General features: G+C 40.4%; 1 protein-coding gene across 10 annotated transcripts in view; it reads left to right on the forward strand.

The window, feature by feature from the left end:
* EYA1 (EYA transcriptional coactivator and phosphatase 1) overlaps positions 1-17,516 on the forward strand; it is a 167,847-nt gene that overhangs the window by 65,751 nt on the left and 84,580 nt on the right. For all 10 annotated transcript variants that reach the window (XM_056333201.1, XM_056333199.1, XM_056333196.1 and 7 more), the window contains 2 exons: positions 15,239-15,288; positions 16,692-16,819. In XM_056333201.1, coding sequence (XP_056189176.1) covers positions 15,239-15,288; positions 16,692-16,819 — 178 coding nt within the window. The remainder of the gene's footprint in view (positions 1-15,238; positions 15,289-16,691; positions 16,820-17,516) is intronic.

The following is a 17,516-nucleotide window of genomic DNA, read 5'->3' on the forward strand; positions in this document are numbered from 1 at the left end:
ATTCATAGTCATGAATTTCTAAACCAAACGTAAACAGTGGTCTTCAAACCTCTTATTCAGGGTCTCTGAAGTCCACTTTTCTTACTAAATTAATAGGAAACATTTTTACTGCGTATTAACCTGCAGCTATTTTTTCATTGCCGCTCACTTGAAGTCGTTTTATGGTACCCATTCAAATTCTGAGAAACGGGTGTCTTGGTGGACTTTGTGCATCCAAACATGAAGAGATAACTGGACCTGGATCCTGTAACCTGTGCTGTGAGCGTCGACTCCAACATTGGTACACAGCCCTTTTGAGCTCAGAAGGGCTATTAATGGGTACCACAGACTGGTACCTATGGATCAGACTGCAGGGCGGTGGCCTGGGCTGAAACAGACCCCAATGCTGGCTGACAGGAACCTTGTGATGTAGGACCTGCTGAAACCTATTTCATCCTGCACATTCTTCAGATGGTAAAAACAATTTTAGGCAATTCCGTATTCAATTGCTCTAAAAAAACCAGTTGACCTATGAGTTGTTACTTCATGATGCATACTGCATAACCATTTACTATTTATTTACTTACTGACCAGAAAAACAAGAGCCAAATCCTGGAATTCATCAAGTAATAGAGAAAGATTTGTATAAAGCCCCTGCTGTGCTTGGTATACCACATATGTCTGAGGTCAATTCCATAAAAAGAAACTTAAAATGAAGTTGATTATATTTTAATTCAAGCTTTAGAGATGCATACACAATATTTTGTAGGTGGAAATATTAACAGTGTTTTCTTATTTAAATAAGAAGGTTAGAACTAAAAGTAATGAAGTTCTTGTGAGAAGGGGGATAGGAGGGAAGAGAAATGCATTGTAGGGGTATTACTGCTGGTTTGTGGCAGCCTTTTTGGGTCTCATGGAGGAACAAGAGCCTTGTGGTGCCCAGGCTGTACCCACCTAAGGGGCAGCCACTCTCCATCCCTTGGATCTCCCCCTTCCCTACTGTAGGCACCATGCAGTTCTTGAGGAGGCTCTTTCTGAATTGAAAACCCTTTCTAGACATGGATTAAGGTTCAGGAGGGGGAGCCTTCGTCCTGGGTGCTTGTTTGCCTTTGTGGCAAGGGGTGGGGAAGCAATTCATCAGTGGCTGGGGGGGCTGGGGATGCTTTCCCATACAGCCACAGCCTGTTGTGGCTTGGTGGAGCAGGCAGCAGCACCCCCAGTGCCCTGAGCCAGGGCAATGGAGCCCTTGTTTGTGTTCCAGGCACCATACGGCATCGCTTGAAGCATTCAGTCTGCAGCAGTATAATTTTGACTTCAATAAGCAGTTGTCTGCAGTGGAGTATGTTGGTGGAGTATGTTTAAAGCTAGTGCATTTTTAGGCTACTAAATCTATGTTTTTTTCGTAGGTGTCTCTAATTTAGGATTTGCCACTTTCCAGAAGAGCTATTAAAAATCAGCCTAGATATGCAAAGGTACCCTGCTTATCAATATAAGGAAAGTGGCACCAGATGCACCAATGGGAAATAAATAAGCACTTTTGAGTTGAACTCAACACATTACTTATGCTGATAGCTGCCAACTTACAGGTTTTTTATAATCAAATTATAAGAGTTAAAAACTGCTTATCTGCTCATCCACCTTTGTTTCAAGTTGTTCATACAGTTGTCTTCTGTTGTGTGTATCTTTGTGTCCTCTTCTCCTTATGTTACTGCATTCTTCTGGTATCACTGCATGGAGAGTGTTCTGCCACTGCTGGGTGTGCAGTACCTGTGCTGTGCCTTCCCACACATAAATTGGCATCCGGTGCAAAGGGTGTTTTCATTTGTCTGCATCTAGTTTAGCAACATTATTTAATGGAGTCTGTTGTGTATGGAGATTCCCGTATTATAAAAGGCGAAGCACCCTTAAAGACACATTTTCAGAACTTCATCAGATAAATCACTTGGGTGGATATGAGTGCTTCAGCCTTTGTGCATGCAAATGTGCTAAAAGACAGTGGGGCATGGTATATGATTGGCTTTTTCGATAGTGAAATCAAGCATTCACTTGTTCTTTCCTGTGAAACCCTATTGAAATCCTTATTTTAACCAGTTTCCCTCTAAATTAATGACAGGTTTGCAGGGACAAAAGTACTGCCTGCCCTCTGATTTTTTTTCTCTTGAGCCTAGGTTTGAAAGGGATCTGTAGTCTTATGTTCATGGGTTGAAAATATAGGTGTAATTATGAATAATTGGTTTAGGAATTAAGTATTTCTTTGGAAAGGTAGATTGTCCAGCAGGAAATATATGTAGAAAATCTGTATAATGCACTTAATTAAAAAAAAAAAAATCTGTATTAGTAGCCTGGAAGTATCCAAGCAGTAAAAAAAGTTTAAGCTTTGTTTACATTTTGGCTGCAAGAGGTGCCTCTCTTTAAGTATTTGGATAAACAAACCAAAGCTGCTGTTTTCATTAGCATGTAACACAGAGCCCAGTTTCCTTACCTCAGAGAACTTTAAACTAAAATTCAGTGGCAGAAAGCAATTTGATCTCTTGCAAATATGAGTCTTGATAAACTTTACAGTATGGAAAAAAAAAACGCACCCAACCTTCAAATTTCGTACCTATTGACATTGCTTAATAAAAACATCTCAAGTGCTGGTGCTTCTGGGTGTGTTTCCAATAGCAATGTGATTGCAAGGCTCTGCGGATAAAGTTACCAATCCTTTGAATTCTGACCTTCAGTCTAAAACAGCTTTAGAGGTTACTCTTTTTCCGATTTGTGAGATTGCAGAGAAAAAGTTAATGCTGCTGGAAGGAAGTGGGGGAGGGAGCCAGGCTTGGAGATGAGAACTGGGACTTTGAAGCCATCTGAGAAGTTTTCCCCTGGCCTTGATTTCTAACAACAAATATTGGCAGTCTGACTCTCAGTAATTCTACAAAGTTTCAAAATAGAGCATGCAGCAATTGAGATTTCTGTGAATACAATTACTATTGAGACCCAATAGATTTTAAGGGAAATTATAGTGCTGGGTTCAACAAAGTCTGGATTCTTGGGGGAGCCACAGCCATCAAAAGCTGAGAGCTAGCTTAAGCCATCATCTGTGTCTATGGAGAGAACAACAAACTGAGTTGTTCCCCGTGACTGGAAGTGCCTGTCTCTCTCCACTGAAGATGAGACTTGGGATGGTTATCTTAAACTAAACACTTAATTTTATATGGTTACAGTTAGGTGAGAGTCTAACCTTTGCTGAACAAATGAGGGTCATGGTATAATTACTGTAAGGTTCAAAAGAATTCATTGTGGTAAATTTCTTAAAAACAGTTTACAGAAAAAGCAATTAGTGCAAGTGTGAAAATAAATTGTCCTTGTAATGATTATTGTAACTTAGACTTCCACTTTTTCCTTTTTGTTACAAGGCCCAAATTGTGGAATATTTATGAACTTCACTTTTAGAAGATGCTTCACCCTTCCTGATCGTCGTAAGAGAAATATGTGTGACTGAATGTTTCAAGGTTAAGGACATACATGTTTACTGTATTCAACTAATGCAAGGTTTGTGATTTGAATGTGTGTTTATGAATCACTTATATTAGTCACCAATGCAGGCTTGTCTTAATAATTTGTCAAAGTGAGCTTGGATTGCTGTTCTTTCAATTTTCATCATTATTTTAAATGCTTTAACTAACAATTATTTTCTCTATAACATTTTTTTATTTGCCTGTGCAGTTTTATTTGTCAGCAGTTGAAAAATTACGCAATAATTGACACAAATAACTAAAATACAATAATGATCCACTGCTCCATCTACTGTTGAACAGTGACATGGATGATGCTTCAGGAAAAAAATACAGAATGCATTTAGGAAATAATAACAAAATGGAATTTGCAACAAATAAATCTATTGTTTCTGTGGTTAGCGAACAAACATTTTTCTTGCAGAATTAAGAATTTTGAGTACAACTTTAACTCAGGGCTGAAAAACAAAGAGGAACTTTCCATCTCCCTTTTCACCTTATAGGAGGTGCTGACAAAGTGGGTTTGTTCATTTTAATGGAAAATAGTCGGAGAAAAGACAGTCTGGCATTACTGAGCTGACTCATGTTATAGAGTGCGCTGTATTTATATCACTGGCAAAAATGTAAGTTATTGCTGTGAAAAAAATTTGCAATGGTTTCTAAATTCAAACTTTTTGCTAGTAGCACTAAAGGAATGATGAGGCAGACTTAAACAGTTGTGGGAGGACAAACTACGGAAGAATGGCGTGTGTGGGAAATGATGTGTTTTATAGTCTTTACAGAACAACGGGACTTGATTATTTTGTCAGCTCACTGGTAATGTCTCATTTGTACTGTGATCTTTGTGCAACTTAGTCTTCTGAGGAACTACTGAGTATAGCTTTTATCGCCTGTTAAGAGTGCTAGCAAACTGCTCCTCATCATCACGGGTGCATTTGTTTTGACTTGCTCATTCTTGTAAGCAAATTGTTGCTCACATGTCACAGTGAAGGATGATTATTTTCAATTTTTAGGCAGTTATGTTTCCATGCTGAGCTGGAGTGAAAGCTTGAATGTAAATTAGAAAAATGAGCTCTTTCTCAAGGATACTCACAGGTTGCAATTTACTCCTTTCATTTCACCCCCTATCTTGCAAACAGCTAATTCTCCAAATAACTTTGTTCAAAGAAAATTACTCTGCCTTCAGTGGGATTACTTTTATAAACAGTTACCAACATGTTTATGTATCCTTTGAGCTGAGTGTTTTGTGGATAAAAAGGTGACGTTTTCAGTGATTCTCAGTTACCAGAGACAGTATTAAAAATCCCCCTGTAAAACTATTGAACTTTATCGGAAGATGGAAAGTAATTTTCAGTAGTTCAATTGAATAGCTAAGGCAATGCTTAAATGAAGGGTGTTGTAGTTAGAAAAGCTAACAACATTACTTTTAAATCAGGAGTAGATCTCAGAGCTCTGCCTTCAGAGTGTCACAGATCTGGTGTCTCAGTCTTTAGGGAAAAGCAATGCCCTTAGTTTTGGGCAGAGCATCCACTTCAGATGCTCGAGACCAAAACTTACCAGTAGTTTTGTGTGGTGGTAGTAAGTGTAACTACCTTCATGAGATTTCTAGAAGAGAAAAGTAATGTAGGAAGTTTTCAGTTGGATGTTACAAAGTTACCAAAAGGAAGACGACAGTATTAGATATATTTAAAACTTTCCTTCATGTAGGAAACCTTCCCTTCACCCTGCCAAACTACTTATTTATTTTGCCGTTAGAGTACTTATAGTTTACACTGTTTGTGTGTGTAAGTTTATATATATATCTGCACTATATATTTTTCCCCCTCTTACATAATGCTTTTAAGATGTAACGATTCAAAAACAAACATACCTTGATTTTGGAAAGTGAAAAAATGGGAAAGGTATTTGCTATCAAACTAAACCTTGACCGTTTCTCCTGTGGAAAATCTCTGCATTTGTTTATATCACAGTTGTCAAGAACTATTTCAGAATCACATAAAGTCATGCATTCATTCAAAAAGCTAAAGCAGTATCTACTTAGGGATTAATAAAGTCTACTGTTTCCTATTTTAAAGTATACAAAATGATCCTGTACTTAATACAGGTTGTTGATTAAAACCAAGTACAATTGCATGCAAACTAGCAAAGATGTCATTGGGGCCAGGAGTTCATACACATTTTGACTAAGGATGATGGTTAACAACACAGACCTTTTCTTATAACACGTTACACATAGACCATATTTCATTATTAATTTTATCCAGTGCATCTTGAAAGAATATAATGCAATTGTCCTTCTCAATCACAGTGATAGTTTTTGGACACAACAGTTAAAATGGTTGGTTTCTGTCACTTTTTGTTGTTTGTATTTGCCAAGGTCTTTCTACTGTTGCTCACGTGAGTAGCACAAGACAATAAGGGCTCCTGTCAAATGCTGCGAACTTCTGCTCCAGCCAGGGACGTCTCTAGGCAACAGCTGCTATGTGTAAGATAAAACTTGTATGGAGACATAGGGGGGATATTGCCTGCTTCAGAGGGTTCTGACGTTGCACTGCAGTTGTTATGCAAAGAGCCAGGCAGTGGCTTTCAGGAGCCATGGGATGCATCTTTTGCTTTAGCAAAGTGTGCCCTTCCTGGGCCTATTTCTAATATTAAATATTTCCGTAGCATTTCCTACTTAGAGGCAAACATGCAAACATCGCACTATTCCATATCCATCCTATATCTAATGTCTCTTCATTATCAGCACGTCTGTAATTGTGGCACCTAAGTGCCCAGTAAATACTGTGTTCAAGATGGACCTGCTTTACTTGTGCTAAAACAAGCGTGTGACACTGTATATGGAGTTAAAACCATATTGCCTGAGTAACAGTTGTAACAGCATACTTGTTGTGGATTTGATATTGTGTAATAGGGCTGGTCATTTGGTTCTTAAGACTCTTGAGATGCCAGCTGCATCAGCAGGAATGCAGAATCAGGGCAAATTTGGGCACGATGTAAACATCTACAAATCTCGCTGAAATCTCTGTTCCAAACCCAGTGTTAAGTGCAATTGTGGTTTAACATTGATGTGGGGTGCCAGTGATCAGCGACGCAGCCTGAAGTGATTTGGTGTGCAGTTGGAAGAACAAAACCAGAAAGCCAAGTAAGGAAACCTCTTTCAAATAGGTTTCAAATAGGTGCTGGCATAATTAGATTAGCTATTGAAATAAAAAAGCTGCAGTCATGTAAACCAAATGAGGATCTGGTCCATGGTATCAGCTGTAGGGTGAGTTCATAGGTTAGACTGTACCATGGGGTAATGATATACACTAATCTGAAGTCCAATCTTCAGACATCAGATAAAGAACTTTAAGGCACTGTTTAATGGCTGTATAAACACAGAGGACCCTACTTTATCTTATATCCTCCATCTAGATCATTTATATGGCTTCAGTTCCCATACTGCCTACATGCCATACTACACAAGAGATTAAAAATTCAAAGCCAGTTCTTTTCTTGCAATGCATCGTCAACACCCTTTTTCTGATCGTCTTAGCCTCTGTGTAATTTATCCCATTTTTATCATCACATCATCAAGCTCTGTATGTGTGTGTGTGTATCTCTCTTAGTTTAATTAAATACAGAGACTGGGCACACTCCTAAAGTTATTACTTAGACAAAACTCCCATTAGGGACTATGAACTCTAACCAACAGTAGACTGTTTCAGTAAGCTTTATGTTTAAAACATTAAAACTGATTTTTTTGCAGTACTTGTTGGTTTTTTTTTCAGATACGGAATGAAACAGACATGCAAAAATTCATATGCATCACTGGAAGTCGCAGTCATAATTTTTTTTTTAAATCATTTTTTTATTTCCGTAACTTCATTCCAGTATCACTATTTTTGAGAAAGGGTTTTGAGTTACATTTTCCAGTGTCAGATGGTACCTTACAACAAGCATATGATATTTTTTGAGTTTTTTATCCCGGGAAAAAAAAAAAAAAAAGAGCTTCTGCTTCCTGAAAGTATGCACCAGATCTTTTTCATGTCATAGATGGAGCTCCTACAGGCAGTGAAGCAAGACGTGCGTCTTTATGTAGGATTGGGTAGGGTTTTTACAGATGATCTTACTAACGCTGGTAAAGACTTCAGTGGTAAGCATTTTCCAGAGGAACACGGCTGTTCTGAAAGCACATTGTCCAGAATGATTGCATAGCCATGTATTTCAGGATTTCGGTGAATTCTCCCTGACAAAACTGCATGCCTCTGTAATAAGTAATTTGTATTTCTTTTGCAGTTTAGTGTAGGACATCATGAGTAGCTTTCCTGGCGCGAGACCCAGTTTGTGAGTGTGGAGAGGTGAAGGGATGGTGTCTGCGCTGGCTGCGCCGACGGGCCCAATGGAAAGCTGCTGGTTTTGACCTGGGCTCCCATATATGGTGTGTGACTGTCCCGAGATCCCTTTTCTCCGCTAAACAAAATGAAATCCTAGGTGCCTTTTCAAAGCTCGAGGTTGACTTGTAGCTTTGCAAACCGATCTGCTTTCCTGAAGTATTCCCAGTGTGCTTGCTACAAAATAATGTCTCGCTTACTGGGATGTAGTAGCCAGAAGACATTTCTCCTCTAGAAGTATTGCTTTCACTCACAGATTAGTTAATTGAAGGTAAGGATATATTAGCAGCGAATAACCACAGATTTTTGTAAAGAAAAAAAAAAAAGTTCTGTTTCAATCTATTTATACAGTATAAAGTGGGGTTTTTTTATGTAGTGCTATAGACCTGGTGTAGTATTAAGACTTTTCTGGTACTGCGAATCATTACGCTGTTTTCCTCATCATATTTGGATTACGTGTACTGAAAAAGTGTAGAAAAATACGTGTTACATGAATTGAAAGATACTGTCTACAAAGTGGAAATGCTCCGGAGAACCCCGGTCAAATTTAGTTACAGTATATGTTATAATGTTTTTAACATAATGTATATATTTGTAAAAGAGGTTTTTTTTGAATTATGAGCAACTGGAAGTGCTGTAATAGAAATGTATCATAAACCCATTCCAGTTTAATGGCTTAGTAATGAAATTACTTAATTACTTATTGATTGGTAAAAGCTAAGCTTTAAAGAGTTACTGTTACTTAATGCACAAATTTAACTCTATGCAACCGTCTCTCTCTTTGGAAATACTTGTAAGGTCTGTAAAACTGTAAAACTCTAGTAGGTGAGTAGCAAGAATGTAAAATACAAATTTGAGTGTATTTACAAATTTTTCTAGGGGTATGGGTATTTCGCGTATCTGCGCTGTTTAAACCATTTTAAAAGGTCCAGATACTTTATTTGATAAATACCTTTAAATTGGAGAAGGCCGGCTTAAATAGTTTTAGCAGACCTTTTCTTTACAAGGTTGCAAGAATCTCAGATATTTGAGAACAAATCTGTTACATATCCAATCAAAACGGCATGTCCGGACGTGCGTGCTGGTTGTGTGCTTAGGAGCCTCTGTGAGTATCCTCATTTAGCTTCGCTCGTTGATACAGCGTCGCTTTAATTGCAGTTATTCTATTAGCACGGCTTTTGTTTAAAGCCAGCTCACTCGAGGGGACGCATCTACACACGATTAAACTTTTGCGATGAGGAGGGACCCGAGGGATTCATGACTTGTTCAGGGCTGCGGCTGAAGAAGGTGCAAAACGGGGGCTCTGGCGCGCGGGGCGGGGGCGGCCCGCGGGCAGGGGCGCGCAGCGCCCGCGCCGGTTCCGCGCAGCCGGAGCTGCCCGCGCAGCGCGGCAGCCGCGGCCGCGCTGCGCCCAAGCGGGAAGGTTGAGTTCAGAGCGCGCAAGCCTCGTTGCAGTTGTTGCTGTTAAACCAATAAGGTCGGGACGAGAGAATAGCTGCGGTTTGCATTACAAAAACAAAAACAAAATCCAAAGGGAAAAAAAAAAGGGGGGGGGAGAAAAAGAGGGAAGAAAAAGGGGAGTGAGGAGGAGAGAGGGCGCGGGAGCGGCAGCGTGCCCCCAGGCACTGCTGGGCAGACCCACAAGGCTGAGCAAACAGGCGGCGGGGCTGCAGGCAGCCTCCCTCCGCCGCGGCTTTGTCTGCCCGCCCCGGCCCCGGCCCCGGCCCCGGCCCCGGCCCCGGCCCCGACCCGCGCCCCGGGGCGCGCTGCCCCGCCGCGCCATGGGAGGCGCCGCCGCCGCGCCCTGAGCCCGCGCCCGCGGAGGCTGCGCGCCGCGGAGACGGCGCGCCCGGCACCGTGAGTACAGCGGGCGGCGCGGGCGCTGACAGCGGCTTGCCGGGGCGGCGCGGCGGGCAGCGGGGGAGGCGAGCGGGGCAGGCGAAGCCCGGGAGCAGAGGGCGAGTGCCACCGGCCCGGGCACCGCAGCCCGGTGCGCGGCGGCGGGGTCCCCTGCGCGGCGGAGCGGCGGGCGCTGCCGTCCCGGAGCGCCGCGGCGCGCAGCTCTCGCCGGCCGGGTGCGGCCGTGCCTCAGGCGGAGCCGGTGGGCTGCCCGCAGCGCCGGCTGGGGCGGTTCTGTCTGTTGTTCGTGATCAGCCGGGTTTGGGGATTCTCCTGTTGGATTTCCTAGAGTGCTAATGGTCCGGCAGATCGGAATAACGTGATGGTGAGATGCTGGGGGGGAGGGGGGGGATAGGCACGTAGTATAGGAAACCCGTAGACCTCTCTGAAACAGACATGAGAGCGTGAGAAAAATAATAATAATAAAAAAATAATTGGAGGGAAGAATGCCTGAACAGAGATTTTGACAGCGCTTTCTGAAGCAGGAAATCCTTTTGCTTAATATGTTTAAATTTCCCAAACACCAAGGAAAACACACAGATCCCCACAGGAGGACGTTTCAAAATGACAGAACAAACATCTACGCAACCGAAATATTTGACATTTATTGACACTTTAGGTGGCTCATTTAGAAGGATCGTCTTAAAACGAGGAAGTTAAAGACCTTTGGAAGTCTCATTAAATTTACATCTTGCGTTTGAGCAACCCAGACCCACAGGACGTTCCCCAGTAGGTATTTCTCCCGGCGTTCCTGACAAACACCAAGGAGAGGGAGGACAGCCCTTTGGACTGAAAGGGTGGTTCGGGAAAACTAAAGGTGTCGGTGCACTTAAAAACGTTTCTTAGAAGGTGCTTGGGTTTTGTTGGGGGTTTTTTGGTAAGCAAACGTTTCAAACTGAGGCAAGCAAAAGAGATAAAAGCTTTCAGGGAAAAGAAGGGGGGCATAGTATATTTCACGCCATTTGTTTAAATTTAAAAACTATCACAGAGAGAAATTTGGGATAAGAAGTGGAAATGCTCAGCGGTGTATCGTGGCAAGTTTTTCATGTTAGACACCACATATAAAGAAGCTTTTATTTTCCATCCCGTACTGAGACGGTTCGCAAAGCATCTGTCAGAGCACAGACTGCTGTTTCGGTGTGCAAAATAAATAACTAATGTGCATATGTATCTGTAAATACATACGTGTGTGTATGCACACTATATACTTTTTACGCATATAAACACACATGCACACAGTGGTTTATGTGTTGCTCACAAGCCCAGGACACGCGGTATTTAGCCAAGCACCTCGCTGCTGTCAGAGTTTTCCCAAGGCCTGGTAGGGTCTGGGAGCGAGCAGCCATCCCCTCTCAGCAGTTCTGCGCAGTGACAGACAGCTCGAGTCACGCTTCGCCTTTGGAGAGTGGAGAATAAAGAATGAGTAATCATTTTGTTTGAATTGCAATAAGTATGAAATATTTCTCGGGAGCCAAAAAAATCTTGGAAAAGCAGAAAGACATTCTTAAATGGCTGGTCATAGTAGGAGCATTGTCACATTGTAGTACTTCTTTCTTAAAGGGAAGAAAGTCGTGGGGTTTCAAAACATTTCATTCATAAGCGTATGAAATGAGCACGCAGGATAGCACTTTTAGAAGAATTTAAACTAGTAATTAAAAATGTAATAACTGTAATTACCTAATTACCTGCTTCTGCTTTAATAAGTGCAATTTGCCTTTGATGTGAGTATCTAGTGAGAAAGCCTTACCTCTTCACTTAGAGCCCAGTGATACAATTATTGGAAGAGTGAAAGTATTGCCCAGCTTCATGTGTTGCCAGTAAGGTGCCTTTTTGTAGCCAATTTGCATTGTAGTTTTCTAACATTTTGGTTGTTGATACTGATTGCATAGCACTTTCAAGGAGGCAAAGCACTTTCAAAGAGTGCTGTTGGGGGGAAAAGTCTGCTTTCCCTCCCTCTACCCCTTGCTAAAAATGACAGATATTTTTCTTTCCTAAGGGGGAACACTGATTTGAAAACTGCCATTGTCGTTTAAATTTGCTTCATTAAAGCAGAACTGTCTTTTAAGAAAAAGTGTGTGTGCTGGCTATATTTTTCTGGGTTAACTTCTTATTTTCACGTAGAAAATTTCTTTTCAGCTGGAAAAATGTTTTAAATTATAGCCATTAAAAAAAAATTGCTCCTAGCAAGCAAAAATACTGTGGAAAACCTGTAATTTAGACAAGTACCTACATTTTATTTGCTCTGTGCTGCTGAAATTTAGAATCCCTTCCCATTTACAGTTTACTTTTCACAGAACATTATTAACTTTTTGGCTTCATACATGATCTTCTGTCAGATGCTTTTGATTTGTAATTTAGCAAAGTATAATAAACAGTGCAAAAGTCATGAATTTTCCTCCGCATCCTGAGCTCTGTGGTAGGGAAAATGTGATAAAATGTGTACCTTAAGTCTTGTTTGATGATCTCTCAAAGCAAGTTTGCCTTCTGGAAATAATTTCTGGGGTTGAAGAGCATGGTATTAACAGATTTAATGTGGCTATTCAATGGATTGGTGGAGTACTATGTGAGGTTTAACAAAATGAGAGAGACAAATTGAACATCAACAAAACCTACATCTGTGAAGAATTATAAATTTAATTAGAAAAAAGGCAAACTTAAAAGACCTCATTAACTAATCAGAATTTGATGTTACTGATTTAAGATTCTTAAATGGATGAATTTTAAGTAGCTTTGCTATCGCCACGTACTGTGTAGTGCCCAGACCTGCAATCCGTATTGAGGAGAAAGATGTGAACGTTACTTACAACAATAAAATTATACACAGTAATATTTTTTAGGTATTAAGGGGAGTGTGTATGTCATTTAGAATATAAGACATTTTTAGTTTAAGCAGAGCACAGAGGATGAAGGGTGAGTGACAGCTCCTTTTTTCTCTTTTTGATATTTTTTTTTGTGTGCCCCTTTGACTGGCTGGGTAAGGCTGTTGCATTTTTTTTCCCACTTTTTGTTTGATATGTGAGTTTTGTTGCAGAACTTCAGTTATCCAGAAATCTGTCGGCAAAATGGGAGAATATATGAGAGCAAGCACACGCCACCCAGAAACGTTTTTATTCTATGAACTGGTCGTCATAAGTGTGGTTTCTTACTACGTTGTAATTTTGTACTGCACATAAAAAACTGAAAGTATGTGAAGTGTAGCATTTTGTAAACTGTAACTAATTTCACTCACATCTGTGTCTAATTGTTGTCTGCATTCGCATTCTTGAGAGTAGATTTATTTTTCCTGGACCACTCTGTGGATTCAGCTGACCAGCCTAAGTGAGGATTAGTTGTTTTAAAGTTATTTTGATTAAAGAGTCATTTTTAAATATGGTAACGTGCAACACATGGTTTAAATAATCCTTGAGACACAAAGGAATATATCTAAAGTATGTCTAATGAAAATGAAGATTGTGGATATGAACTTTCACAAATCATAGAGTGTTAGGGGACATACAAGGTATATATTTAATTCACTTTGAATGAACTGCATTTTTTTTTTTTGCTTAGTCCCATGAATCTGAAAACAAAATCTCTCTATACACAGTCATGCACGTGTGTGTGTGTATAGATATATTTATAAGTGTACAGAAGTGATTATTTTTTTTGATTTGGGTAAATAAAATAGTGAGGATTAAATGTTTTTTGGAGTTTAGTGAAGTATGTGTAATACTGTAGGGCACTTTGGAGAATAATCAGTTAATTAAAGCATCTATTTGAAAAAGGAAGGGTTTTTTTTTATTATTATAAAAGATATGTTTTAAAGGATCCTGTGCAAGAGGGAGTGAAGATAGCTCTGTAAGCAACTTAGTTCTCACCTATAATTTTTTCCAGGTGCTTAGAAGTAACAGCAGAAACATATCCTAAGGCACTCTGCTGCAGTTTCTGGGGTAAAGAACTGAAAAGAAAAAAAATATCTTTAAAATAAAATACATAGTTTTGAATGTGTCTGCTTGCCTAGTTTGATTTGGCATGCGACAATGTATTGAAAAGCACATTATGCAGTACTTTAAGTACCCAGTTACAAAAAGATTGATGTTTTTCAGCATGCATTTTTGCATGCTTCTTCACATCTTCTGTAATGTTCTGCATTGCCTGGCTGCCCCGAGCAGTTGTTTACTCTTGCTAGTAGTAATTCTGTCTGTGATTAAAAATAACAAAAAACCCCACCCTACAGACACATAAGTAGGATTTGCTTGGATGATTTTTATGGCATTTAAAATGCCTCATCTCTCTTGTCTTTGCTCTGTGATCGTTTAAGAGATGTCAGTTCAGGTTGAATGGAAACGCACATGAAGGATTCTCAGTGCAGACATTAAGAGGATATATACCTTGCCCAGAGAAGCTTTTGTGTGCTTTTAAGCTAACAGTGTCTAGCAGCGTATCTTCATCTGAATTTTATCACCTGCTGACAATCATTACTGGCTACAGAGAAGAGTCTGTTAGCATAGCAATGGTGTTTATTCTAATAGAGTATGAAAAATCTACTACTCACCTGAGTTATAAAAGGAGCTGTTTTATTAAACTAGAAAATTAATGCTGGGATTCCCAGTGGAACCAGATTCCTTTTCTTGATGAGTGACCTCAGAGGTAAATGCTACAGCTTCTTCCTGTTTATTTAGCCAAAGTGTGCTTTTAAGTCATTTTATCAGAAATCTCATTAGTGGCCGAAATTTTTACAAGAAAGACTTTGTGCGGTGTTGTGGGGGATTTTATTCTAATTCGCCCTGGCTGGAGGTGGGCTTGTTATGGAGACGGTTGTGTAATACTGTTGGTCATATATTGAGCATCTTTACCATAGGTAGACCTGCCGCTTGATGTCCCCCCTCCCCAAAATGGTTTCAGGCTTGCTTCGCCCTTCGCCTTTGGGGTGAGCAGAATGGTGGGTTCCCCACTGCCCAAATGCGGGGGAAGGATGGCGAAGAGCGGAGGAAGAGGAAGGCCAATGTGATGGGGGCAAGAAGGTGCCAGGAGTTAAGGGAATGGGAGGAAGAGAGAACTCGGCCGGTGATACATAACAAGAGGCAAGAGGGGTGGAGGATGCTGGGGGGCTCGGAGGTGGCGCGGCTCCCTCTGCCCTCGGCGGGCAGTGCGGCGGGGTTACCTTCGTGGGGGTGTGCGGCAGAGCCGTGCTGTGCTGTGCCGTGCCGTGCTGTGCCGTGGGAGGAGTGAGCCCCTCTGCAGCTGTCACGGGCCCCTGATGAATCACTATCCCGTCACTTGGCCGCCGTCCCCCGGCGCGGGGAGGAGGGAGAGAGACCTGCCGGGGAAACAACAGTTGAGCCTTCAATTTAAAGACAATATGCCTTTCACGGGCACCGCGCCCTCCTCCTCTCCTTTTGGGTTTAAAGAACAGAATTGTCATCTGTGGTGATATCCTTTCTTTAAATTAAGGCCTTGTAGTAAAGCGGAGTAATAGAGGCTTCTGTTTGTTTCCCTGGTTTACAGGTGCAGAAGTCCCAAAGCAGTTCAGATGTTGCTGTTTCCTCAAGCTGCAGGTAAGGATTTGATTGAAAATTGCTATTTTTCTGCAAGTGTTCTACTCTTTTTTTTTTTTTTTTCTAACTTCAGGTGGTAAGTATTCTTGTTTTCCGCATTAGGCAGATGAGTAAGTGTTGGAGTGTCGTTGCTTTTATGTGTGTGCAACCATGTCTGTAAACCATGAGCATGTACGCTTTTTCACTGAATTGTTTGACTTTATGTTAGTTACTGGCTTTTCAAACTCATTGCCATATCATCCTTCTCTACTTGTAGATTGATTTAGGTAATGAAATATAAAAAGAAAGATTTGTGTTTGAAACTCATGATAAAATCTCACTTAAAATGTGAAAACTTTGTAGCTGAAATGACACATAGGCTTAAGGATACAATTACCGTGGGAGGAATTTTTTATATAATTTTAATAGTCTTTAAAAGAGCCTAAGCGTTTCTTTTAAAGTGAAAAATTACTGGTTCAGATGCCTTGGAGGCACAGTAACCTATGAAATTTCTACTGGGAGCAATTACTTAGACCGAGCACATCAAATAACAATATCAAAAGTTTTAGGTGTAAAGAAACGGAAGGATGGGGCACTTCAAGCATAAGTTTCCCCAGCATCAACCAAGGGGGAATTTAAGGTGATGATGGCTGTTGGCCTTTTCATGTAAGGCTATTAAAAACACAAATTGGAAATATTAGCTGCTTGCATGCTGTATAAAGGTTTCATTTTTGCTTTCAACCGGAATTGGTCTCTTCTTCTTTTGACTAAGCGACAGCTGCTGAGATACAGCAGAGTGCTAAGGCATACTAACGCCTATATGGATTCACTGTATGTTGGTCATATCCCTTTTCAGTTGGGCACGCTTTATGTAATCCACAAAGCAAACAAGTGAGCAGACATAATAATGTTTTAATGCTGCATTTGTTTCAACGGAAACAGAGGAACAATTAAGTAGTTTGCCAGAGTAAACACATACATCAGGAATATCTCATTCCCTGTCAGTAGATGATAGGTTTCCACAATTGCTTGAAGTGTTTTATTTGGTTTGGAGGCCCATTATATTGCCACTGAACGGTACGTCTTGAAAAAGCAGAGTGTTAATTTGTTGTTAAGAGAACATGTGTCTTCATATATTGGGGATTCCATCTTTGTACCCATCTTAAAAATACAAAGTGACATGAATGTTTAAAGTACAGTACTTTGTGTCTCAATTTTACTCTGTCAGAAGCTGCAAAAATAATTATCGTACGGGGGGCTACAAAAGGAGTTTAGCACAAGGAAAGATCAAGTTGGGAGAAGCTGTTCAGTTTTTAGTAAGTGGTTTTGGAATATTGATTAATAGTGGGCTGCATCTCATATAGGTAATTCCGCTGTAATCCATGTTGAATATGTCACTAAAACTAGTTGCATCTTGTTTTCAGGTCTATGGAAATGCAGGATCTAGCCAGCCCACATAGACGACTAAGTGGTAGTAGTGAATCCCCCAGTGGTCCAAAACTTGATAACTCCCATATAAATAATAATTCCATGACACCCAATGGCACAGAAGGTGAGCCGCCATTTATTTACTCTTTCACAGTTCGTTTTTTCTCCTTGTTGCATTGTTGTCTTGCAGTCAGTAAGCTATATAGAGAAAATGTTATACTATTTTATGTGTTCCATGTTTATGTAACATGGTGTGTAAAGCCAATGATCAATGTTTATTAGTGGTTACTATTATCAAGTTTCAGCAATAGCGTTCATTCCAGGTTTATGTTCCTTTCATGCGGTTTGAATGGACTGAGAAGGTAGTATGTGCAGAGCTTTAAAAAAAATAATCCAGAAAACCTGAAAGGGTAGTTTAGTGATGAGAAAAAAAGGAGGTGTTTACAGTTGTCGTACTACAAAATGCAATCTTTCAGTCTTTTTCACTATTTTGGTATTTCTGTGTTCTCACTTTTTGCAGGCTCCTAAGGCTATGAAAGTTTTTTCAAGCAGGCTAATAAAAAAACCTGAGTGTTGAAATTTCCTCAGGCTAGCTTGCTGCTCTGATAGAGTGGCCAAAATTCAAACAGGTGTAGTAATTCAATGGGGTAAGCTGATACCTATTTTTCAAGAAGCAGTCAGGCAGATGATAAGTTATGTTTGTTCTCAGTCAAATACTAACAGCAGGACAACCTAACAGCTTTGACGGTAATATAATACAAATATAATGCATATAATAATACATATAATGAAACACAGAAGGCTTTATAAAATAAGCAGCA

This window comes from Falco biarmicus, chromosome 3, assembly GCF_023638135.1.
Source record: "Falco biarmicus isolate bFalBia1 chromosome 3, bFalBia1.pri, whole genome shotgun sequence".
NCBI classification, from domain to species: Eukaryota; Metazoa; Chordata; class Aves; order Falconiformes; family Falconidae; genus Falco; species Falco biarmicus.